Source organism: Argiope bruennichi, chromosome X2, assembly GCF_947563725.1.
Source record: "Argiope bruennichi chromosome X2, qqArgBrue1.1, whole genome shotgun sequence".
Classification (NCBI taxonomy): domain Eukaryota; kingdom Metazoa; phylum Arthropoda; class Arachnida; order Araneae; family Araneidae; genus Argiope; species Argiope bruennichi.
In genome coordinates, this window is record NC_079163.1 from 67,355,996 (window position 1) to 67,379,600 (window position 23,605).

Below are 23,605 nucleotides of genomic sequence, written 5' to 3' on the forward strand. Positions count from 1 at the left end.
TAAGTAAAAATGTGTGTGTGTTTTTTCTGAGTTTTAACTTTTATTTTACATTTGATTTTAGTTAAAAGAGTAGAACAATTTTTCAAATACAATTAAAAACATATTATGCAATAATTAAAGAAAATAAAATAATGCGACGTCATTCTGACTATATTAGGTACATCCGAAAAAAGTCAGTGAAATTTCTTAATAGAAGTATCAGGAAAAAGACAGGGAAATTCAAACAACAGAAATTATGTCGACCGTGCTTTAGATAGCAGCTAATAGTAGAAATTAGTTTTGTAGTTATTAGTTATTTATATTAATAAAGAAAGTTTAATTAAAAAGTATTGTTTGTTTTCTTTACCATGACTTATTTAATGATGTGAAAATAAAATGGAATAATTTCCTGATAAATTAATTTGTGATATGAAGAGTTAAGTGAGATTATTTTTATATGATTTCTGGTTTATGGTTCTTCCAAAAACTTTTTGTATAGATTTACTGTTTATCATAGGAATAATCATAGCAATCCATAAAATTTCGGATATGGAGCTTCACAAATGTCTTTATCGCATAAAGTTCTAAAAATTACACCTGTAGAACCTAAGCCATTTCGTTTCTTTTTATAATTTTTTTGTTATTTCCCAGTTTTGGTGACAGTTTTATTTGTGAGAAAGGTAATCATCTGATTTCTTTTTTAATTTTTATTTCTTGTAATAGAATGTCAGATATTAATTTTGTAATTTATTCTCTTTTTTTATATTAGAAGTTAATTTTATTTATAATATTTGGTGAGTTAATTTACTAATTTCTCAAGATTTTTGGCTTTCATTTTCTGGTTTGAAAATTTTTTTTTGGTTTATTTATTTATTTGTGTGCGTGTGTGTGTGTGTCCTATATTTCTTCATATTGATGTTAGATTTTCATGTATTTTCGTCCCAATATTAGTGTATATATTTCTAAAAAATACAATTTTTATTTTCTAATTTAGTTGATGAAAATAGTTAAGGTTATGTTTAAAGAATCTAGAAGTTTTAATATTGCCAGTATTTTATTTTTTATTACAAATTATGGCTAATAACTGGTAGATAAGCAAATGGTAGAAAAAAAACTTTATTAGTTAAGTCAAAATCTCTTAAGATTTTATTTGTATAGTTTCTGAAGTTTTTTTTACGGTTTATTAAAACTTTCATTGAGGTATTGTGATGCATTTAAGGGAGAAGTTTTTTTTTTTTTTTTTTTTTTTTTTAATTGAAATTTTAGCATTGAGCCATGCATTTTAAGTTTAACAATTTAAATTAAAATTTCATAGTTTAAGCAAAAATTTTCTGCAAAATAAATTTCTTAGCATGACTCATGTATTCATTTGTGAAAATGAAACTTGGAGCTACATTATTTCAAATCTAAAGGTGTTTTTCAGGAGCATACACCGGAAAACAAACCTCCATTCCTTCCTTCCTAATATACTCTAACACTGAAAATACTGTTCTAATACAAGTTTGGATAACTTAAGTGTTAATGGAGCAAAGCAGTATTTTAGGCATTGTTTGAACTTGATAAGTATATTTGTAATTTTAAGGTATATATATATATATATATATATATATATATATATATATATATAATATTAAGAAAATATATAAAATCGTTTAGGAAAGGAAAAGCATACTTTAACATTGTTAAAATTTGCATCACTTTTCTTGATACTTTTGCATCTTTTAGTTTAATGGGAGGGAGATATTTAAGTTATTCATCTTGAAATATTTTCGTTTGTATAAATGTATCCTGCTTTTGCTCGGCAATTGTTTTGAGAGCTCTTCAAAAATAAATTATAGTTTTCAAAAGAATATGTTTGAAATAGCTAAATTGGAAATATTGCCACTTACACCTGTTTATTCTTGAAAGCAAGAGTGCAAGTAAATTCATATAATAAAATGAACTTATTGAACATTTTTTAAGGATGCAAATAGTTATACTGTAGATAATTTTTTAATTAAAATTTTTATAGCTTCTATTGAATATTTTTTCTTCTTAAAATAATTTAACTTAGATTATTTCATTGTATTATTTCCTTAATTAACATGTACATCTTAGCATCATTTTTTTTCTGCGATTTAGGCTTCATTTTTTTTTTTTTTTTACCTAATAAAAAAAAAGAGCATGAATATTTTATATTAAATGGGGATTTCGTTGCATTAAATTTGAACCCCTAATCACAATTTATTTATTGGCGTTTCATTGCTATTTTCTATTTATAGTTTCCGTGGTAGCTCCAGCTGTTGATATATATGCATTTGGCATGTGTGCTTTGGAGGTAAATATGAAATTAAAGGCTATATAGTATAAAAGAATTGTTTTCAGTGAAAATTTTGTTACTTTATGAAAGATCAACTTTTGAATAATCTTATAGATGGCTGCACTAGAAATAGTTAGAAGTGGAGAAAATATGAGTCATGTAACAGAAGATTGTGTCAGTAAGACGATTGAGTCACTTGAAAATCCTTTGCAAAAGGTAAATTCCAAAAAAGGTAAATTCGGGAATGGTAACGTTTATTTGCCTAGTTAGATAATTTTATTTTCAAAAAGTTTTATTTTAATTTAATGAAATATCTTCTGTATTTTCGAGAGTTTTTATTTTGAATCTTTAAAACAATGCATATTTTTAATGCGTGCATATATTAAAATATACAGTGCAACAAGCATTTTGTTTACGTAGTTAATAAAATTAGCATGATTTTTATCTGCTAGATTTGTTTTCTTGTGTACTTAACCTTTTTTTAAAGAGGATGAGGTTAACGAACTGGTGATGTTATTTATTTATTTTTGTATTTTGCCACTATAATGTGACACTAATTGAAGTATAATAACAGGGTTCCCACTGTTCTTGAAAACCTAAATTTTATTTTTCGATACACAAGGTCCTTAAAAAGTACCTGATTTTCCATCAGATCCATAAAAAGACCTTTGAAAAATATACGAAATTTGCAACCAATTTTTTCGATTCATGGACCGGAAAAAAAGTCCATTTCTAAAAATGTTGCAGTTTTAGATGACATTATAATAGTCTATTTTCAGAAAGAATGGTGAATATTAAATTTGAAATAAATTTTTTTCTAAATTATTAACTCTGAGCACATTTTCTGATTACTGTTACGCCCAAGAATATTATTTTTTAATGTTTTTCGGAAACCGCCCGCCACTAGGTGAGATTTATTTTCTTTTTTAAGTTTTGTTTTCATTACTTTATTTCTGACTATTCATCTGAATGCAAAGGATTCCATCCTTAATCTGGTAACATATTCGGGTGCAAACATAGAAGCCTCTTTTCAAGAGCGAACTCAACAACTTAAACCAATAAAATGGTTATTATATATTTTTTCTATATTTTCACATTTTTCATAACAATTCAGTTGGACTACTGGTTTTGCCTTGAGAAATCAGCCAACAGAAAAGGGGTGTTCATATGGGAGAGTTGTCATTCTCCAATTTTTCCTCTCTTTTTGGCAAGTACGATTACCACACAAAGAAGAAATTTTTAACATGCCCAGCACCAAACGATAATATTATTATGCCTTAGATGCAGAACTGAAATGATCTATAAAGTGCGAGAAGAGTTATTATTTGTATAGCTATTGTATATAGCCTAATGCTTTATGGACATTCAAAGAATCCTTGAAACAAGGTAAATGAATTTACGCTTTCTATTTTGTATTAAATGGAGGGGGACAAGTAGGTTAAAACTAGATATGTTGCTTCAACTTTTACGGGCCATTCCACGACCAAAGATATTTTATGAGACTTTCGTGCACAACGAAAAAAGTGGATTGCAAAAAGATTTTATCTATCTCTGGTTAGTCCATCAGTAAATTGGCAGTTTATGACTTATTGAGTGATAAAATTAAGAAAGAATTTTCAACTTTGTTAGTATATGTGGGTAGTTGTGATCTGCGTGGAATTGTGAAGCTCCCTTTATCTTTTGTGTATTATTTACCCAAAAGTTCTCAAACGAGGAAGATTCAATTTCAAATTTTAAGAGACTGAGAGACTTGTTAAAAAATTTTCGAGAACCCGATGTCTTCAGAAGGCAGCTCTTGTTGAACGAGCAATCGAAATGAGGAATAATTTGGTATTATTTGTCGAAAAGTGTAATTTATAACACTAGTCTATACGCATAGAAGATCCTTTATGTCAGAGATTTTTCTCATCTTTCACCAAAAATACCCTACCATTTTTTACATTTTTCCATATAGATTGCCCACTTTTAACTATTTTTAGCACAGGGTATGAAACAAATGATCATTGGCTGTTTGAAAACTTTGTGTCATGGTAACTTTTGTTCTTGAAGGCCTGAAAATTGTAAATACCATGTCTTTAATTTTTCAAATAAAGGTTTGTATGTCAATACCAGAAAAGTTAATACCTTATTCTTCGGGGACAAAATTCTAGTCTTATTAATCATAATTTTTTTTTTCTGATAAAACAGACAATGGCTTTGAAACATGAATATCAAGAATGAATAAGTACCTTCATTCATAAATTTTTGGATTATTTCCTTTATAACTATATACTTTCCAAAAGTATCAGTTTCAGATCCGAGGAAAAAGCCAAACAAGCCCTACTATAAGAAAATGTAAGTTATTCTTTTTGCTCTTGTGAATTGCAATCGCCTGCAAGAAATAGATTGTGATTTTATTTTAATAGAAACGATTGACAACAACTTTCTGATTGTTGATAATGTAATCTTTCATGCTGTTTCTTACATTACTTCTTTGTATCTTGCAATTCTATAGAATTCAAGGACTCTGAAATATTCAAAAATCGAATAGACAAGTCTTCATCAAAATATTGAAAAAATCAGAATTCTTATCGAAGTTGTGGGCAGTAATTGAGATTTTGATGGTACTGTCCAGTGACGAAACCACAGATAAAAGTGAATTTTCTCAAATAAAAATATCAGGGTTGAAAAATCTAAAGAAAAATAACACATGCTGTAAAACATTTGGTTTCAGTTGTGGTGGAATGGAGAATTTCATATCACAGGAATTTATATATCCAGGAAAAGTTGCGCTTGAAATATATCGAAAAAATTGGGAAACGAAGATAACATTCTCAAAATGGTGAAAAGTATAAAGAAAGGAATTACAGTGCTTATAAACTAAACGATTTAAAATAAAAAAAGGGCGAAAATTGAAGGGGCAATTTTTAAACTGAAGAAATATACAAATAAACTGTTTGAAAAAGTAGAAGATAATGGAGTTTTCAGTGCATAGCAGAATCAAATAATTTTAGGAATTGTAACTTTAACAGTATAATTTAAAATATTTTAATGTCACTGTTGTCCAGCTCATTTGTTTAAATGTAAATGAGGATTTTTTTTTATTTGTTCCCAAATATTAGTCAAAAGTAAGGTAAGGGGTTCTTATGGAATTAACATTTTTCTTTGGTGAATTTTGTTCTAACTAAATTGTGAATGTGTTTGTGAAGTCAGTACTTGTTAGTAGTTTGTATAAAAATTGCATCTAGTATTTGTGTGGTGGCTAGCAGTAAAGGTGCTTGCAGTGTGATCTCTTGACCCATTTTGAACACTAAGTTTTAGCTTATAAGCTGAAAATGAACATAGCAAATCTCCTTAGTGCTCTTCCTTTAAGAATTTGGAAATAATAAGCAAAAAAAAAAAAAAAAAAAACATACATTTGAAAATTATTAGTGAAAATATTTATTTAGAACCATTATTTGCATTTCTGTATCAAAAGTTTGTAATTTTATGATCTTTCAAAATATCCTTAAGTATTTTCAATAAAAGTGGGAACCCTGAATAAAATAATTTTAGCTTTGCAGTGAAGATGCTTTAGTGGCAATTTTCATTAGAAACTTCAATAAAAAACTTTTTTAATAACTTAGTTTCAAAATTTCTGAAAAATATTTAGCAATTACTAGTGGTATTGTATGTTTATATAAAATTGGATACTTTACTGCCCAGCTGACTTAATTTCATCATAACTTACAGTTTTATAATAAAAAATAGATGTTAATATTGGCTTTTATTTTTCCCAAAAAATACTTTAAAAGTGCTTTAAAAAAATTTTAACTACACACCCTGTTAATTTTGAAAATCTGAAAATTTTCTCTAAGTCTTTTTAGTTCTAAATTTTAGCAGTCAAATAGTTTATTAATTAGAATCTGGATGTGCTTCATTATTTTGTTTCTGTTTGCTTATTGCATTTTCAAAAATTTTATAAGCATAGCATGATAAAATATTTTAACGTATTTAAGTCTTGTAAATGTTCTAGTTAAAATTCTTAACCTAAAACCATACCATATTTTTTCTATAAATTGCAATTTAGTTTGATTTTAACATTATTGATAAAGAATTCTACAAACCATAACTTTCATGTTTGATATGTTTACTATATATAAGAATATTAGGAACATAAAAATACTTTAAAAGTTTTCACATATTTTTAAGGCTCTTATTTTTCTTTAAAAAATAGTTAAAATTACCTACAGAAATTCTGAGAAATGAAAATTGTACAGTTAATTACTCATTCTTCTGGAAGTGCCAAACTACGAGTTGCGTCTGGTCTAATTCATAATGATCTGAGAACGGGTTGTATTTTCTAGAGAATTTGTGACAGATAAATTATAAGAATGGCTAATACATCTGTAGAATTAATTGAATTTGAATAGAAGTACATCTGTTTATAAAATATCTTTTGCATCTCTAGTATTGTGCCATTTAATTAGTGTTTAAGAATTTCTATTAGTATGTAAAAAATTGATAATTTTTATTAATGTACTTTTAATTAGATATAATAAATATTTAATTCATAATTTAATTATGTCTGTGTAATAATTTTTTGTAGTTGCCTTTTTCTGACAATAAAATTTCCTTTACAAATTCATGTTATATTATGATTAGGCATCAGTTTACTGTATCATTTCTTTGTAATTTAGGATTTTATATTGAAATGCTTAAAGAAAAATCCTTCAGAAAGACCAACTGCTAGGCAGTTACTATTTCATCCTGTAATATTTGAAGTTCACTCCTTGAAACTTCTAAGTGCTCATGTCATTGTGAAAGCTGAATGTAAGATTTCAATTATTCCTTTCATTTATCATACTGCTTTTCCATTCGCTTAAAGATTTTCATATGTTAGTTTGCATTTCTGTATGAAATTGAATGAAATAATGATTACTCATCTATATCTTTATAACTGTAGAATTGCAAATTTTGCTCTTGGTCAGTATTCTTCATAATTATGTCTATACAACTCTCCCATAGTGCATTCAAAATTAACTAATGCTTTCTGCTCCATGTTATACTAGAATTCTAGTGAGGAAATATGGAAAAATAAAAATGAGTTATAGGATTAAAGTACAGTTTTTGAAAAAATATTTTAGATGATAAGTTACTGTACATCAAATAAAACAATCTGTGAAAATTATTAAAAAACAAGTGAAGTAAGCAAAATTACGTTTCCGACTTCCACACGATTTTAGATAAATGCAAGACTTCTTTGTATCAAACGAAGTGTGAATGCATTATTTGTTTAGAAGTAAAATTCTACTTTCAATTTTAGAAGAAGGTATTTCAGTGTTGTTGTTAAACGGTATCCCAATATTTAGTGCTGTATTGAGAATGGTTAGTTCAGATTTAGTAATTCTACAAAAATTTCATACGTTTTTGACGTATAAATCAATTTTTTATATAAAATTTTTCTATTTTTTTTTTATTATTCTTACTTCTTAATTTTCATGATAAGAATGATGTTTGTAAAATTAATATTGATAAGTTTTCAATTTCTTTACCATAGCTTTCATTATTCCATAAACAATTTTTGGTCAACTTTTGATCTTTACGAAATTCCGTAATATGCAGTATAACCCAGGGAACCAAAGTTCAAAATGAAGAAATGAGTTGGGAGAACATTTAGACAGAGATTTTTGTTAACTGGCATGCATGTTCGTGCGGTCTTTTTGAAAAAAAAAGAGTCCCTATAGGTATTAGTGAAATTTGTGTATGTTATCATCGTAGATGTAAGGACTTTTTCAATTTATAATAAATATCTTGAAAAGTAATTACCTTTTGAGAAATATCAATCATATTATTATTACTTGAGAAATAATATTAAGGATAATAAATTACCCTGTCAAAACAGAGTCCGGTTTTTATTGTAACTTCAAAAATTACTGAGTTAAGTCGCTTCAAAGCTGGCAAGTTCATAAAATTCTCTAATGAGAAATTTAAGTGAGACACACTTTTTATTATTATCAGCAGTCAATTTTAAATTTATATTGCTCATTTATACTATTTCTGGGCTTATTTTATGTATTTCGTTCAATCACTATTGAAAACTTGGAGTAGAGTATTAACATGTTTACAAAGTTTGTATAAAAATAATAATTACTGAAATTTAAAAATGAGTTGCAATCATATTCTTAAAGTTTTTAAAAGGAGGAAATAAATAGTATAGGAAAATAAGCAAACATGAGGGATAACAAAGCAAGCAAATGTATGTGGAAAGATATAGAAATGTCTTATTCTTAAACAACATCTTTTTCCTCATACAGCTCTTTTGTGATTAGTGAGAAATCAAGCAACAAAGGCGCGATACATTAAAATAACTTAAAATTTTATAAAAACGTATAAATTGGTATATTTGCACACGAGGGGCTTCTGTTTTCTGTTACTTCCAAAAGTCAGGCGAAAGTGGTATCCCTAACCATAGTTGGGTCTCATGCTACTCTGAAAAATATGACCTTGCAGTATCTTTGGTTGTAGGAAAGAAAGGGAATAATTTGATTTTCCACTATTAATCTCGAGAAGCAAATGAATCTCTAATTACCAGATATGTTGTATTTGAGATATCTCCATGCATTACCAGAAAAAGTTTTTTTTTCTCTTAACTACACTTTTTCTGTAGTTGAAGTTCAATTGATAAGTAGTTATGGGATATGTCTTAAGCTCCTGATGTATCAGTAACACTTTCATATCTTATTATCTTACCTCATAACGGGGGGGGGCATGGAGGAATAGGATTTAATCTATGAGTTTGCAAGCCTTTGCATTTCTAAGAAAAGATTTAAGATTCCATCTTGTTAACTTTCAGTTTCAGAAATACAACATTTTTATCCTATGAAGACAAAGGCATTAACCGTACTAGTTCCACATCTTCACCTATGATCTCAAGATTGTTTTAATGTTGTGTTGGAAATCTCAAGATTATCTTAATCATCGGTTTCTCAGAATCCTGTACTAGTTTTTTTTCTTCCCCGAAATGAATTGAATTCATCTTTATCAGTAACAGCTTTATTATAAAAGCTAGATAAAAAAAAATTGCTATACATTGGTCATTATATTCTTTATATAGTGTCAATACTCTTTTTTAGTTGATCAAAATCAGTTCAGCTTCTATCCTATTTCACAAATTTTATATTGCTAATATTAAAAATTTTAAACAGCAAATAATCAGATGGGTCAATAACCAGAAGTCAGTGGGAGTGAGAATATGCTGATAAAATTTAACGAGGTCCCTATCTGTGGTATTGAGAATCTGGAAAAATTAAAGATGGCGTAAAACTGACATTGAGTCCTGATGATAAATTGTTTAATAAAAGTGTCTATGTGGCAGAAGAAGAGCCTGTGTGGAAATGTGAGGTATGGCCAACCTAATGCTGTTTCTATAGAGGTGGAGTGAAAGTGGTAGAGAGTCCTCTAGGAACTCTGTTTAAAAAATGGTAATATCTAGTATTCAGATGTGATAAAATCGAAGCGATTTGAAGAAGAGCCAGTTCGGAGGCAGCAGATGGTATGGCTAGTGGTAAAGCTAATGCAGCTGACTTGTAAATTTAGAAAAGTGTGGAAAAAACTATATAAAAAAAAAAGAAACATTCTAACATTTAATTAAAAAGAGCATTCATAAAAAGTATTTCTTTTTTTCATTTTGAATTGTTTTCATCATTTTAGCAGCTTTTCAGAATTCAGAGAATTCTTAGAAATCTCTTATTTTCCTTATGCATTCTTAAAAAAATTAGTCAGGCAGCTTTAAGAATGAATTTATTATTTTTTACTATTAATTCCAATATTCCCCTTCTGTTTTCAAGGACCATTCTTGTAAATTTTGGAAAGAGTTTTTCTGTAAGCATATTAATATTAATTGTTAACTTTTCACCCTCCAAGAAGTATGCTACTAGCTTCCACATAATTGAAAATGGGGAGGGAATAACAAACGGATGAGTGAATAAATCTATATGAAATGCAAATACAAGTAAAAGCTTTAGGAATAGCTGCAGGGTGCAGATTTTCTTATAGTCTTATCCCTCAGCTCGACAACATTTGGGAGCGATTATCTTGGTAACTTTTGAATCAACAAAAATTAATAGGGCCCTTTTTATATAGAATTTTATGCCATTTAATTTAGTATAAAGTGATGTTTCTCAAAAACTGGCTATTTTTCTAGATATTCCTGACAAATTCTAAAAGAGTCCTAAAATGGAACTGTCTGCATGCGCTTCCTCACTATGACTGGAAATTTTTAATTTGCTCTTTAGAAAACCTTCTTAATTATGTATCAGTTTCATAAGTAAATGTGTTAATGAGTTTGGACTTACTGGGATGCTGCAATTATCAGTGTATATGTCATATACCCGGTGATTTAGTAGATCAAGGTCGGTGATAATTTAAAGGTATGGTTTGATACCAGTAGCGGTTTAATTTTCTAAGAACTTTAGAATGGATTTTGATATATTGTTTTTTCATTTGCTTTTATGGGCTTGATGTTGGTAAAGAGATATTTCTTCTAGTTGTAAAACATGGTTTTGGTAGTATGAGGAAAAGACTTTTGCAGATTTAATCTCTTTTTATTTTTAATCTTTCAGTAAATGCAAAACTGGCCACGTCCATAAATCCCTTATTAAAAGTTTTTTTATGATTTTTTGCATTAAGTTTCCAGATTTTCTCATTCTCCTTAATGGTAATTGTGTCACAGCCATCTGGGTTTCATTGAATTCTACAATACTTCTTTAACAGATGAATGCTTTTCAGAGCCAGTTCTATATAGATTTTTACATTCATCGAGATATTTAAACTTAAGACTATGAAAGTTAATTGTCATCTCGAAGACATTCAAATCTCAGATATATTGTATTCCATTGGAACTGAGAAGTTTAATGATTTAGCTATAATTCTTTGTATTGGCCTGATTTTTTATTTTAAAATTAAAGCTTTTGTTCTTGATTTATTTACAGAATTTTCGCCTTTTGGTTACGTTTTTGAATTCTTTCATAAAAAATAGCACTCCCCTATTTCTTTATTAACATTCCTATTCTGATATTATAACGGAAACTCTCTGAAATCCATCTGCGAGTTATACGATAAAAAGGCCGTCAAGCGCAATAATGTGTAATGATGCTTTATTCTACTTTAAATGTAAAAAATACAGACGAAGCGGACACGAAACAGTGTTTGCGGAAATCAACAACGCACAAGCAGCAAAATAACTTTTTAACCAATCATTTATTTATATATTCTTTTAAACATGTCCAAAAATTGTTCATATGCCCTTTCATTCTCAAAAATCAAGATATTAGTCCATATAGTAAATTTTGAATCTAAGCCTTTAAATTGATTTAAAAACTGCTCGACTACTAAACGATAACTAGGGCTGATCTAGTTGTTCTTAGAATATTGTTTCTTTTTGGTGGAATAAAGAATTATGAATTTTATTTGATGAAGGATGCATTTGTTGATGATACTTTGAGTAAAAAATACAATTTTCTAAATCTAAAATTATCTTAGTTGAACTAGATAATTTCAGCCATTTTAACATTTTGTTGGCAGGTGCAATTTTTGGATTTATAACAGGAAATATAATTACTGTAGGGATCTAAAGCAAATGTATGTCTATTCAATAGTTGAAAGCTGCAATCTCCTGTTTTCAAGATTTGTTTTCTGGATTTAGATCAATCTCCTGCCTATATAGTTTAAGGTCAATCAGAATAAAGTACTAATCCAAACCAACATGATGATTAAAGTTTTATTGACACATGAAGACTCATTTTTTTGTATAACATATCTTTTTTCTGCGTATGACTGATTTTATTATCCAAAGACTATTTTAGTAATATTTTGCACATTTTATGCATCTTATTTTTTATTTAAAAATTATTTACTGCCTCAATTAATAAGGGGGATCTGTAGTAAATTTTTCAATTCTGCAATGCGTATTGACATTTCTTCTATTGCTTTTCTTTGTTAAAAGTATAAATTTCTGGTATTTCATTTAAGTTTGTGTCTTTTATTCTAACTAAAACCGTTCTTTGTGCTGCATGACTAACCATTCTATGTTCATTATTTTCGTTAAAATAATAATGATTTTATTTAATATTTACTTCAATTAAAAGAAAGTTAACAATTTTACATACTGATTTGTAGTATATCAACCTGACCAATTAACTGAGGAAGCTCTTCAGACGAAGTATAGTCTCCAGAGTGATATTTTAGCATTTGTGCCATATAAAGGGGGAAAACCTGGTCCTTCAGTGTCACGGAGTGGAGCTAAGAAGTTAGAAGTGGAGAAGTTCCTGGATGATGTTAGGTATGTAAAGCAAAATTTGGTGTTTTGTCATAATTATTTTTTTACTTAGCTGTTACTTCAATTGAAAACAGTGGATGTGTTTAAAGAAATTAGTTCTCGAATCATTACTTCTTGCAGCTAGTTATGTTATATTAGAAGTGAAAGGACTTTTTAAGTAAAATTAAATTAAGCTAGAAAAAATATTTTTATAATACAGAAGTTTGTTCAGCTCCTTATTCACCTTTTAATTTTGCACCCCCCACCCCACCCCGTCCTTTCTTGAGTAGTTGTGCGAATGAAAGGGATTCTGGAAAAATAAAAACAGTAATTTTGATATTCTTTTAATTCAAAGTAAGTAATTAAAATGATTTGTTACGGCCTTGTTGAAAATATGTTATATAGGACCTGGAAAATCCAAGAAAACTAGAAACTGGAAATTTTTTGTTGGGTGCCTGAAAATTTCGTGGAAAAATAAGCGAGCGATGCATCTATTTTATTTTCGTAAAAAAAGAGAAAAATAATTTGTCTCGATTTTGCATTGAAAATTTCACCAATAGAAAACCAATGTGGCCAGCAGACCAGGAAAAACCGGGTATCTGGGAGATTGGGGAAATCAGGGAGATTGGGAAAAGTCAGGAAAATTTATTCAAAAACTTTTTTTCTTTTCAATAAATCGGTAATTTTTATCGGAAATTACAATTTGCTAGGATTTTTTCATAAGTAGAATGAAACATCGTTCGTTATCATCTAATGAAAATCGGTCTCTTCGTCTTCAAGCTTGCACCAGATTCGGGAAGATTTATATTTAAATTTCTGAGGGATCAAAATTTCGGGTTTGTAGCATTGTTAGTGCGCTTTCAGAAATTCCTACTATTCTGAAGAACAACTCTCATACATCTAGATTATGATTCAAAATGTTCTGCCTTTCTTGTGTTACTTAAACCAGTTTATTAATTGCCGTATTTTTATATTCTGTACAAATATTTAAAATTAAAAACATTTTCTTGCAGTATTTGATACTGCTAAGATAATTTGGTGGCATTATAGTTCGTTAATTCATCGTTTTTAAATCGAATCGCAGTTGAGACTAGGTTTAGCAGTAGCCAAGACAGTTTAGGTACAGTAAAATTGGTTAAATTAGCATTCGGTGCTACAATGGAAAAGAAAGCTAACCATCATATCTAATTTATTGCATATTTATATAAATATGTAATATAGTCTTCAAAAGTTTTTTTTTTTTCGAGGCATCAAGTTATCGACATAATTAGCGAAAATAATTTTGCTTTTGCTTTCTATGGGAAAAAGCAACTTAACTAAGACCCAATTCTTATTATTGTTATGATTTCAAACTTTAATAGTTTTTTTGTTTATATTTAACGGGAAATTTTTTTTATATAACTTTTTTTTTCCCTTCCTTCGAACATCGAATCTATTACGTGCGTGTTACGAAAGCAAGAATTTTGGATATTAATATTCATAACTGTTTTGAATTGGATGTAAAATATTGACCCATAATAATAATTCTGAAACAGTTTATTGTAATTAAATAAGTACGTTACAATAATTAATTTTTTTATACTTTTCTTAAATCATTTTGTTGAATTATGGACTTAATTGCTAATATTTTTTTAACTTTTTTTTTAAACTTTATGAATACGGATCTTTTACTATTCTTCATATGTGAGGATGTTATTGATAATATTTTCTTTTATCGGTTTGTTATTTTTTTGCGTTTGTTAAAATTCCCCGTGCATTTAACAAAATGCTCTATAATTTAAAAAATAATGTTAAACATAAGAAATTAATTTGTTTGGTACATTATAGCCACACATTTCTCTTTTAATTCTCTCAAAAAAAATTTAAGAGAAGGGCAGCATTTTAATTATACGTTTTGATGTATATGAAACCGATTGTAACAAACATTTACAAAATTCATTTATGCTATTTTAAATTTATACTTCTAAAACATTTTCCTTTGAAGCAATAGAGAAAAAAAATTGATAAAGACCCCCCCCCCCTCTTTTTTTTTTTTTTTTTTCATATTACGAGCTAAGCATTCAACCAGTAGGCAGGTGATTTTTTACTATAATTGGTAAACTAAAAATACATTGCATCATTTTTCTCTTCTGTTAGTAGAATTATTATTCAGTTCTCATTTGTGTGCTTGTAAACAATATAGATAGGTGAGAACCCTGTGGGATGAAGCAAATAATTTCATTCTTAAGAACTCTGCCGGTACGGATTTGTTATTTTCCAGCCACTTTTGTGAGTAAATCCGACAAATAGTTCTAAGATATGACTGGGCGGCTAAAAGTCGGTCTAGATGCACATGCATCTTCTAATGTTGATTAATAAATTTGCTAAAAGACGGGAGTGTTTTACATAATTGAAGCTTATCTGAAATTCGATAAGCGAAAAGGATGATTTTTCTGTTTTTTGAGTATAAAATGTTATTTTACATTGATTGTAGTTTTAAAAAATAGAACAATTTTTCACCTACATTTAAGTACATATTGTGCAATAAATAAATAAAGAAAATAAAATAAAACATCATTTTGAGAATATTAGATACATCCGGAAAAAATCAGAGAAATTTCTTAAAAAATCTGGAAATATCGGAGAAAAGTTAGGGAATTTCAAATAGTAAAAATGATGGCCATCCTAAAAGTGGTTGTTGATACGCGAATGCTGTTAATTACCAATTCTTTCTTTCTGTGTAGTTTGAGGAAGGGAAAGAGGCGACAACTGGAATTGCCACCACAACTTCCTAGTAACCAGTAGCTGAAGATAATAATATTACATCATCACAATGCTTAGATGAAGAATTAAAACGTATATTATGTAGAGTTATTTATATAAAGGATGAATTGCGTCATTAAAAGTTCTTAAAAACTGCTTATTTTTATAGTCTTCATATAGGGGCCCTAAAAATGCTTATTTTTGTTATCCAGGTGCTTCTATTTTGTTTTTGATGGACCCCCTTCCCCCTCCATTTGATCGTGCTAAAATTGCAAGATTATAAACTGTAATTTCTTTGCGGTGTCGGATCTTTCAACGTTTAATACATTTCAATGAATCCGGAGATCAGTGGAAAAGGTTTTATCAAACTTTAAAGAAATACTGATAGAATGGGGAAAATGTATCCGTTTCATTTACCTGACTCTTCTTTCATCTCTTTTTGCTTGTTGGGAAAAATAAATCCTGCTATTTTAGGAATAATATTATGTATTCATGTAAAACTATGATTATTAGTTTTCAGTAGTAACTTCAGCTCATCGTTACTTTTCTACACCTGATTACTTGTGTTGTAGAGTATTTGTTAGTTATATTTCAACATCATTTAGGGACTTGTCATTAGAGAATTTAAGTTTTTGCTTTGCTTTAATTAATTTATGTTTAAAAGCTTAGAAAACTTTTTAACAACAAGAGAGAAAATGTGTATTTCATTCATTGTGCACTTCCTAAAGTGAATACACTGAATGATTCAAGGATTCCAAAAATAAAAAACAAAATGTGTATGATGCTTCAAAGTTACTTGTAGGTCATTTGTTATTCTTGCCAAAAGATACCAAAAATAAGTTGATGCCAATAAAAGTGGACACTTATTCTCAATTTAATTTATTTCAGCAAACTCATAGTTGTATAATCAAAGATACTACATTAAGATTGGTTCTTACTTTTTTTTCTTGAAAGAGGCTTAAGAAGTACTTATAATGTGCTTATTTTTTTTAATAAATTTTTGTTTCTGCTTCCTGATACAGCTTTTGTAAGATTTCATCTAGCTCTCATGTAAGATTACTAACTTCGTTTTTAGAAATATTTTCAGTCACCAAAATGCCAAAAAAATTCTCCTGTAGGCCAATAAATGCTCTTACTTCATTTTATTTAGTTTAATGTATTTAGTTTCTTCATACATTAAGGGAATTTATTTAAATGTCTGGCTGCTCTTAATGTGTATAGTTTTAAAGTTTAACAAATCTTTGTAAATAAAACAAATGAATATACACTTCATGTTTTTGCAGTGAGAACAAACAAGGAGTTTGAAACCAATTACCAGGCTTCAACTTTCATGGGCCATTCCAAAGATATTTTATGAAACTTTCCTAATTCTACTGAAAAATTTGACATGAGAAAGATTAAATCTGGATAAATAGTTCATCGGTGAATAGGAAGAATTTTATTTATTGAAAGATAAAATACAAAAAGAATTTATAATATTATTATTAAATATGGGCAGTTGTAGCCAACATATCATCAGCAGTTCACTTAGACTGGACAAAATAGTATCTACATGAAATATTGAACCTCTTTTTATTTAATGTGTGATATTAATTCAAAGATATTAGCCAATGAAAAGAAACGACTATCCAAAATTTTTATAAGGGGGAAACTTCCAATAAATTTTTGTTGCTAAATGCTGCAGCTAATAAACGAACAATCAAAATTTGGAACGAATTGTTATTTTTTATTAAGAATGTTGAAAAGAGAAAATCCATTTCTTCAAAATTTAAATTATCTAAATTTTTTGCAATCATAGCAAAGATCCATACCTGATTAACTCAGATTTTTTTTTTGTCATAAACCAAAATTATTCAGTCATTTTTAATATTCTATTAGAGAAATTTCCACTTTTCTAATTCTGGAACAGATCATAAAAAGAGGTTCATTGGCTGATTGAAAAATTTCAGTGTCATGAAAAATTATGTTTTTGATGGCTTAGTATTTCTATGTTTGATTTTTTACATATCGATTTACAAACCAATTTGAGGAAAGTTAGTGCAGGATTCTTTGGTAGCAGAATGTTTAAACAGGCTTACTAATGAGAGAGAAAAAATTTCAGCAAAGCACCTGGCAGATTTGAAATATGAAATTCAGAACTTCGTATGTACCTTCATTCGAAGAATTTCAGATAATTTCCTATAGCTTCATTTCTTTAGATGCAAGGAGAATGTCCAAACACAATCTCATTCATGTTATAACAAGATAATAGCCATTTTCTCTGTTCTTGTGAATTGCAAACAACTTCACAAAAAGAATGATGTGATTCTATTTATATAGAATTTAATAACGTTTTGAATGATACGGCTTGCAATTTAGTAGAATTTGAAATATTTTAAACATCCAAGAATCCAAAATATTTAGAGGATCAAAAATATTATATCTGAAAAGTTGTGAGGTGATTAAAATTTTAAGGATACTATATCTAGGACATTACTGAAAGCGGATTTTCCTTAAATGAAAACATAAAGATTCGAAAACTTTAAAAAAGAAATATGTTTTATATGAATTGAGTAGTGTGGCCTACCCATAACTTTATTTAGCAACCCCTCCACAAAAAATTGTGAACCTTGGATAAGGCATTGACGTACAGTAGTTACGAAATATTAACCTTTGGCGTGGATTGAAATTTTTACTGAATCTAAGTGAATGTGCCAAAATTCGTGCAATTCTTGGCTTTTTTTTTTTTTTTTCCTTTTCTGTTAAACCCTGACATTCAGTTACTAGTATCCGAAAATAAAATTTTATATTAGACACAGTTTCCCCTACCGCTTGAACCAAAATTAATCACACAACGACAATTGTAGTCACAAATTCTCATACCAAATTTGATGTATTTCACTCATTGCGGTTTTGAACTGTCGTGTTTATATGCTTTTGAAAGTACGACCAACAAGCAGTCTATTCCGTGTCGGATTTGACTCTTAATTTGATAGGTATCTACTCTATGGATGTTAAATATGTGCACCGAATTTTATCCATCTCTCTAATTATTTTGTAGTTATCAAGTTAACATATATTCGAACAACTGGACAGATAGACTTCGACAAAATAGATTGTGAAAAATAGAATATGCAATATATGCTCACTATAGAAATTTGATAGAAAGCTATAAATTTGGTGTAAAAACTTTATACCAAATGTCACCCATCTAACTCGAGGCGTTTTTGAGTGTTTTTACAGAATAACACATAATACCAAAAAAAGTGTTTTTCTAATTCAGTTAAGTCTAAAACCTGGAGATTCGTTAACATCTCATGTTCGAAATTTTTGATGATTCTATTACTTTCTTTATACTTCATATACAAGAAAGTAAAAATGCGATAAATTAGAAAATTTTCCAATTACAGGTTATATGCAAAGGAATCTGCTCTATATATGTTGAAAACGTGGACAAGCAAGGATTTTAAGCAATTTAAGTTGCAAATGAAAGCAATTTTAAATTTTTAAAAATTAGTACATTTCAGTTAAGCTAAATGACATAAAATTTTAAAAAATGAGAATTAATGAGTACAGAAGTCTACTGACAAATTAATTGAAAAGCCAGAAAAAAATTAAAATTTCGGTAAAAAAACAAAATTAAATATTTTGAGGAATTTGCTATTTAATGAAGCAACATGTTTAAAATATGTATTTTTTTATCCTTATAATTTCTCTGTGATAAGATTCCGCATCCTGATTGATTACTATATTTTCTGTCAATCAGTTGAGAAGGAGATTTATTTTTTAAAAACTAATTTGGAAAAATATATTCTACTTCCAACTGATCAGATTTGCATTTTCTACTAACTTGATGCTGAGTAACTTTCAAGATTCTCCTTTTGCTTAGTTTTACTTCTCTTTCATTCTATAATTCCAAAAAGATAAGTTGTTGAGACATCACTATCTACTGAATTTTAAGAGAATGCATTTTGAACCAAAAAGGAACCTAAATCTTTCTTTCATTGGAAAAATTTATCTTCTACTAAATAAGAACATATAAAATGTTTAAATTAATTTTTCCTATTTAAAATTTTACTTCTTTTTGGTAGTATATTCAGCATAGGTAAAAATTGTAAAGAGAGTGACAGAACTAGAAATATTTAGTAAATAGCAATTAAAGTAGTGGATGTTGCTTTAAACATTTTGTACTGTTTGGCTTAATAGGAAGTAAATTTCTCTAACAGTGAAGGAAATTTTAGTATTCTAGAGCACTAGCACCCTAAGGATCCAGTTGATATGAACTCTCTGTCAGCTCAATGTTTTTCTTTTCTCCACCACAGAACAATACTATAAGTGAAATTAGACCACTGACTTTACATTGGAATTTTTCATCTTAAATTACCTGATAAACACTATTAACACTGAAGCCAGTAAAGTCTCGTTTTTTACCAATTTTAATTTTCTTTTGAAATATCAGTATGTTTTGTAATTATAGATTTCGGATTATTTTGTCTGTTATTGAAATGTTTTTAAATATAAATTTATCTTGAATAATCTTTTTAACATAAAATGATAAATGTGTACCAAAATTTTAGCTAAGCCACAAGATTCATCGTTCAGATAAGAATATAATTTATATTAATTACATATGATGCATGAAATATGCTATGTGATTGAAATACAACTCATAAATAAACATTGTTTATAACTATAAAAAATACAGATTATGTATTTAGTAATAACAAATAAAAGAGAAAGAGTAAAAGTACTGCATGTTCAAAATCATCTGTTTTTATTCCAATGATGCTGCCCTATCTAAGACCCATCAAACCATTTCCAGTCCAAATTACGAGTGGAAATTCTTATAAAAGCAGTTTATTCCTGTAATGTCATATATCTAGAAAACGTTAAATTATTGTAAGCTCACTTTTAAAATTGTCCTTTTTAATATACTGTTTGCTGTATGTGCATTTTTTAAAAAATGCTAAAATCTATTTTGACTAGATACCATTTTAGTTATTTAACTAAGTATCCATTTGCATTTTCTTGATTACCTTTTTTTTAATACTACAATCAGGCCGAGTTTGATATTACTTTTTACTAATTCTCATTCTTGAAAATTATTCAAGTAAACAGATCTCCACCCATTGTTATTGTATCTTGATAGTTTTTCTAATCTGCCACATTGATAAATGATTATCTGAAATGTTAATTCAGATGTTGCAATTGTGCTTATTGGATATCCAGGATAAGGAATCAAATAATTTATTTCAGTTTAGTTTATAAGTAGCAAAAATTGTAGCATTTTCCAAAAGAAAGAAAAAAAGGGGGGGAGGAATATTGAGAGAAAATCCGTGTCTACTTAATATGTCTACTTAAATAAGGTTCTTGCAAAGAAACTCATTAACCTAGATAGGAATGATTTTGAAATTAAATCAATAACCATTTCGATTAGTATACCTCCAGTTTATATACGCTAGAACAGCTATAATAATAATAAAAAAATAATAATAACTACATAAACCTTGCAGTATGCTTTTCCATTGATCATTTCCCATGAGATAGTATGGAAGTTTGGCGTGTCATCTGACCATAGTTCAAATTGTAAGGCCCGTCCTAAAATGGATTTTGTGCTGCTTTAAAACTGGATGTCAATATAACTAAACTAAACTTAGATTGTCTTTTATATTTAATAAAAATTAAACTTGTAAAATCAAAGTGTTTATAACAAAATTAACTCTTCCAGGGGAATCTGCATCGTTCAAAAATGTCAGTATGTTTTTTATACATGTGACATACAGTTATGATCTATTTTTCCCATTAGATTCTGGCTTATTAATGGCAGAATTTTATCTAGAGGATCAATATGTAAATACTTTTTTTATGAGATTGCTTCATAACTGAGCATATTATATTACTTTTTTTTTACTTCTTAAAAGTCTTTTTTTTTTAATGTTCATCATATATTTTAACATTCATGAGTCAACCTGCGACTCAGAATCAGTTATTCAAGAAAACGCTCTGAGATTTGAAGACTTCGTTTTATTCAGAAGCTGGTTTCCGTTTAAGATCATTTGAATGCTATCAGAAAATTCTTGCGCTTGCGCCCATCTTAGTGTATAGACCAGCATTTTTATATCCATCTGAAGAAATTCAACCTAGATTTTTTTACCAACTCCCCATTTATAATTGATAACAAATATATTCATTAATTTAATGTATTTTTTATTCATAGCTATAACGTGTGAAAACGCAGAATTACATTCCTTTGTTATAAATAAGGTATATTCCTGTGGTTGTTTCAATTCACAAATTGAAGTCATTTTCTTTGATTGAATAGGAATGTAATTATACTAAGGTCATTCTGCTATAATTTGACTGAAGTAAATCTAAAGACTGAACTCTGGAAATGAGATCTGCTGGATTCTTTTTCGGTGGCACATGTTTTCGAATAAAATTCTTATAGTTGTCTGAATGTTATAAGAAAATATTTTTAATTCTTGTGGTGGCTTTTTCAACTAATCCAATACTAAAATCCAAATACAAAGACACTACATAGCAAATTGCACGGTTAGGATTGTTATTACTCTGCATTAGTAGCGATAGTATTAGCAATTAAGGTTGAATTTGAAAATTGTGACTGGTTTAATTGGAGCAAGACATAATTTCGTGCTATGAGTAAACATTGTTAGGCTCACTGCAGTAGAAGTATTTGCAAATTTATAAATGACTAGATGGAAAATGTCAAAGAATCTCCTGCAGTTCCATAAATGGATCCCTTCTACATGCAAGGATTTATCGAACCCAGTTTAACAACAGGGCCTCTGTATGAAAATATTGGTATTTGGAACAACAAGCCCATTTTGACAATAAAGATTGTATATTCTTGAAATATTTGAAAGAATACTTCTTGTAATGTAATCACTCCTTTCTAGTAATTTGAACGAGTTGTCTTTGTAAATATATTTTTTCTTTACGATATAAGCCTATTAAATTGCCATCATTTAACAATCTGATTGGATAATTATGAATGGATCTAGCAAATTAACCGTTTCATCAACCACCAGCTGATTCTAATTCCTAACAGCTAAATGAGATACTACTAGACATTAGTGATTTTTTATTTCTATATATATATATATATTGTTCATCTGTATCTTTCCAGAATATTTTTTGCACATCTTTGTATTAAAATGAATTAAATTTTGTTTGCATATCATGTTTTAAATAGAAATTCATTTTTTAAATTTATTATAAAAACCAGGTCTTGCAGAATTGACGCACTATGCAGTGGAATTCAATTTCACTGAAGACCACATTAGGTTTTATGGACAATTTTAATGGATTTTAGATTTCACAATGCTGCAAATAGACAGAGTTCATATACACATACTTCAGTTATCAGACTTAAATCTTGTTTTCGCAAGAAATCGCAACACAATGACTTCATTTTAATATCCTTGCAAAGATGCTTCACAAATCATCTAAATGATTAGTAAGAGTTTGAGATTTTCCCAATAGGGCATACTTTCAAAAAAGTTTTTATCATGAACTTGACTTCCAGTTTCAAGGTTAGATTTTGAGGAAATGCTTTTCATGAGAGTACAAGTCTTTAGAGATGGCTTGTCAAGTGTGTTTGTCTCTGTAAGATCTGATTACTTTGAACGAAAATTGAAATATTTTATTTGCTTTTTTTAATTTACATTTTACAAATATGTGTCTGCATTCGAAATAAATAAGAAAATGGAGGAGGAGAGAGAATTCAACTTTTCTTACCTCAATCAATTGAAATAATATGGGATCATTTTAGATTTGAAAAGCATTCGAATGATCAATTTTATTCATCATTCCTTATTACGCTATTCCCTTTTCTTTTCCATATATTGTATTCACTTGTGGATAGATGATAAATAATAACTGATTTGCGGAAAAAGGGGCTGTGCATCTTAGCTGGCAAAGGAAAATTGCCAAAGGCATTACCAATAATTCTGTGAAATTCTTTTCGAAATTTGCAACTTAATTTTGAAAACATAGTGGATTTTGGCTTTTGTTTCACTTTATCTCCTAAACAATTCTGTATGATAATTTGAAAATTACAAATGGGAATATAAAATAATCTTAGCAGTTGTGTGGAAAATATGCAATGTTTCACACCTACAATATTACTACTATGCTTCTAGGCAAAAAAGTCTACAACCTAATGACCATTAAATGAGAAATATGTGTCTTTAATCAGATTTTATGGATGTAACATTTGTCCATTATGCTCTTTAATAGATATTGCAATAACAATATGAAAAAAGGCATGATTGATGGAGTGCATCTAGCTGCTGTCATGATGACAATAA

General features: G+C 28.4%; 1 protein-coding gene across 2 annotated transcripts in view; it reads left to right on the top strand.

Annotated features, from left to right (window-relative positions):
• Positions 1 to 23,605, top strand: part of LOC129960220 (nuclear receptor-binding protein-like) — a 57,634-nt gene that overhangs the window by 18,852 nt on the left and 15,177 nt on the right. For both annotated transcript variants that reach the window (XR_008783561.1, XM_056073469.1), the window contains exons 7-10: positions 2,241 to 2,296; positions 2,393 to 2,494; positions 6,937 to 7,069; positions 12,416 to 12,578. Coding sequence is in view for 1 of the 2 variants with exons in the window: in XM_056073469.1 (XP_055929444.1) it covers positions 2,241 to 2,296; positions 2,393 to 2,494; positions 6,937 to 7,069; positions 12,416 to 12,578 (454 nt within the window). In the remaining variant the exon portion in view is untranslated. The remainder of the gene's footprint in view (positions 1 to 2,240; positions 2,297 to 2,392; positions 2,495 to 6,936; positions 7,070 to 12,415; positions 12,579 to 23,605) is intronic.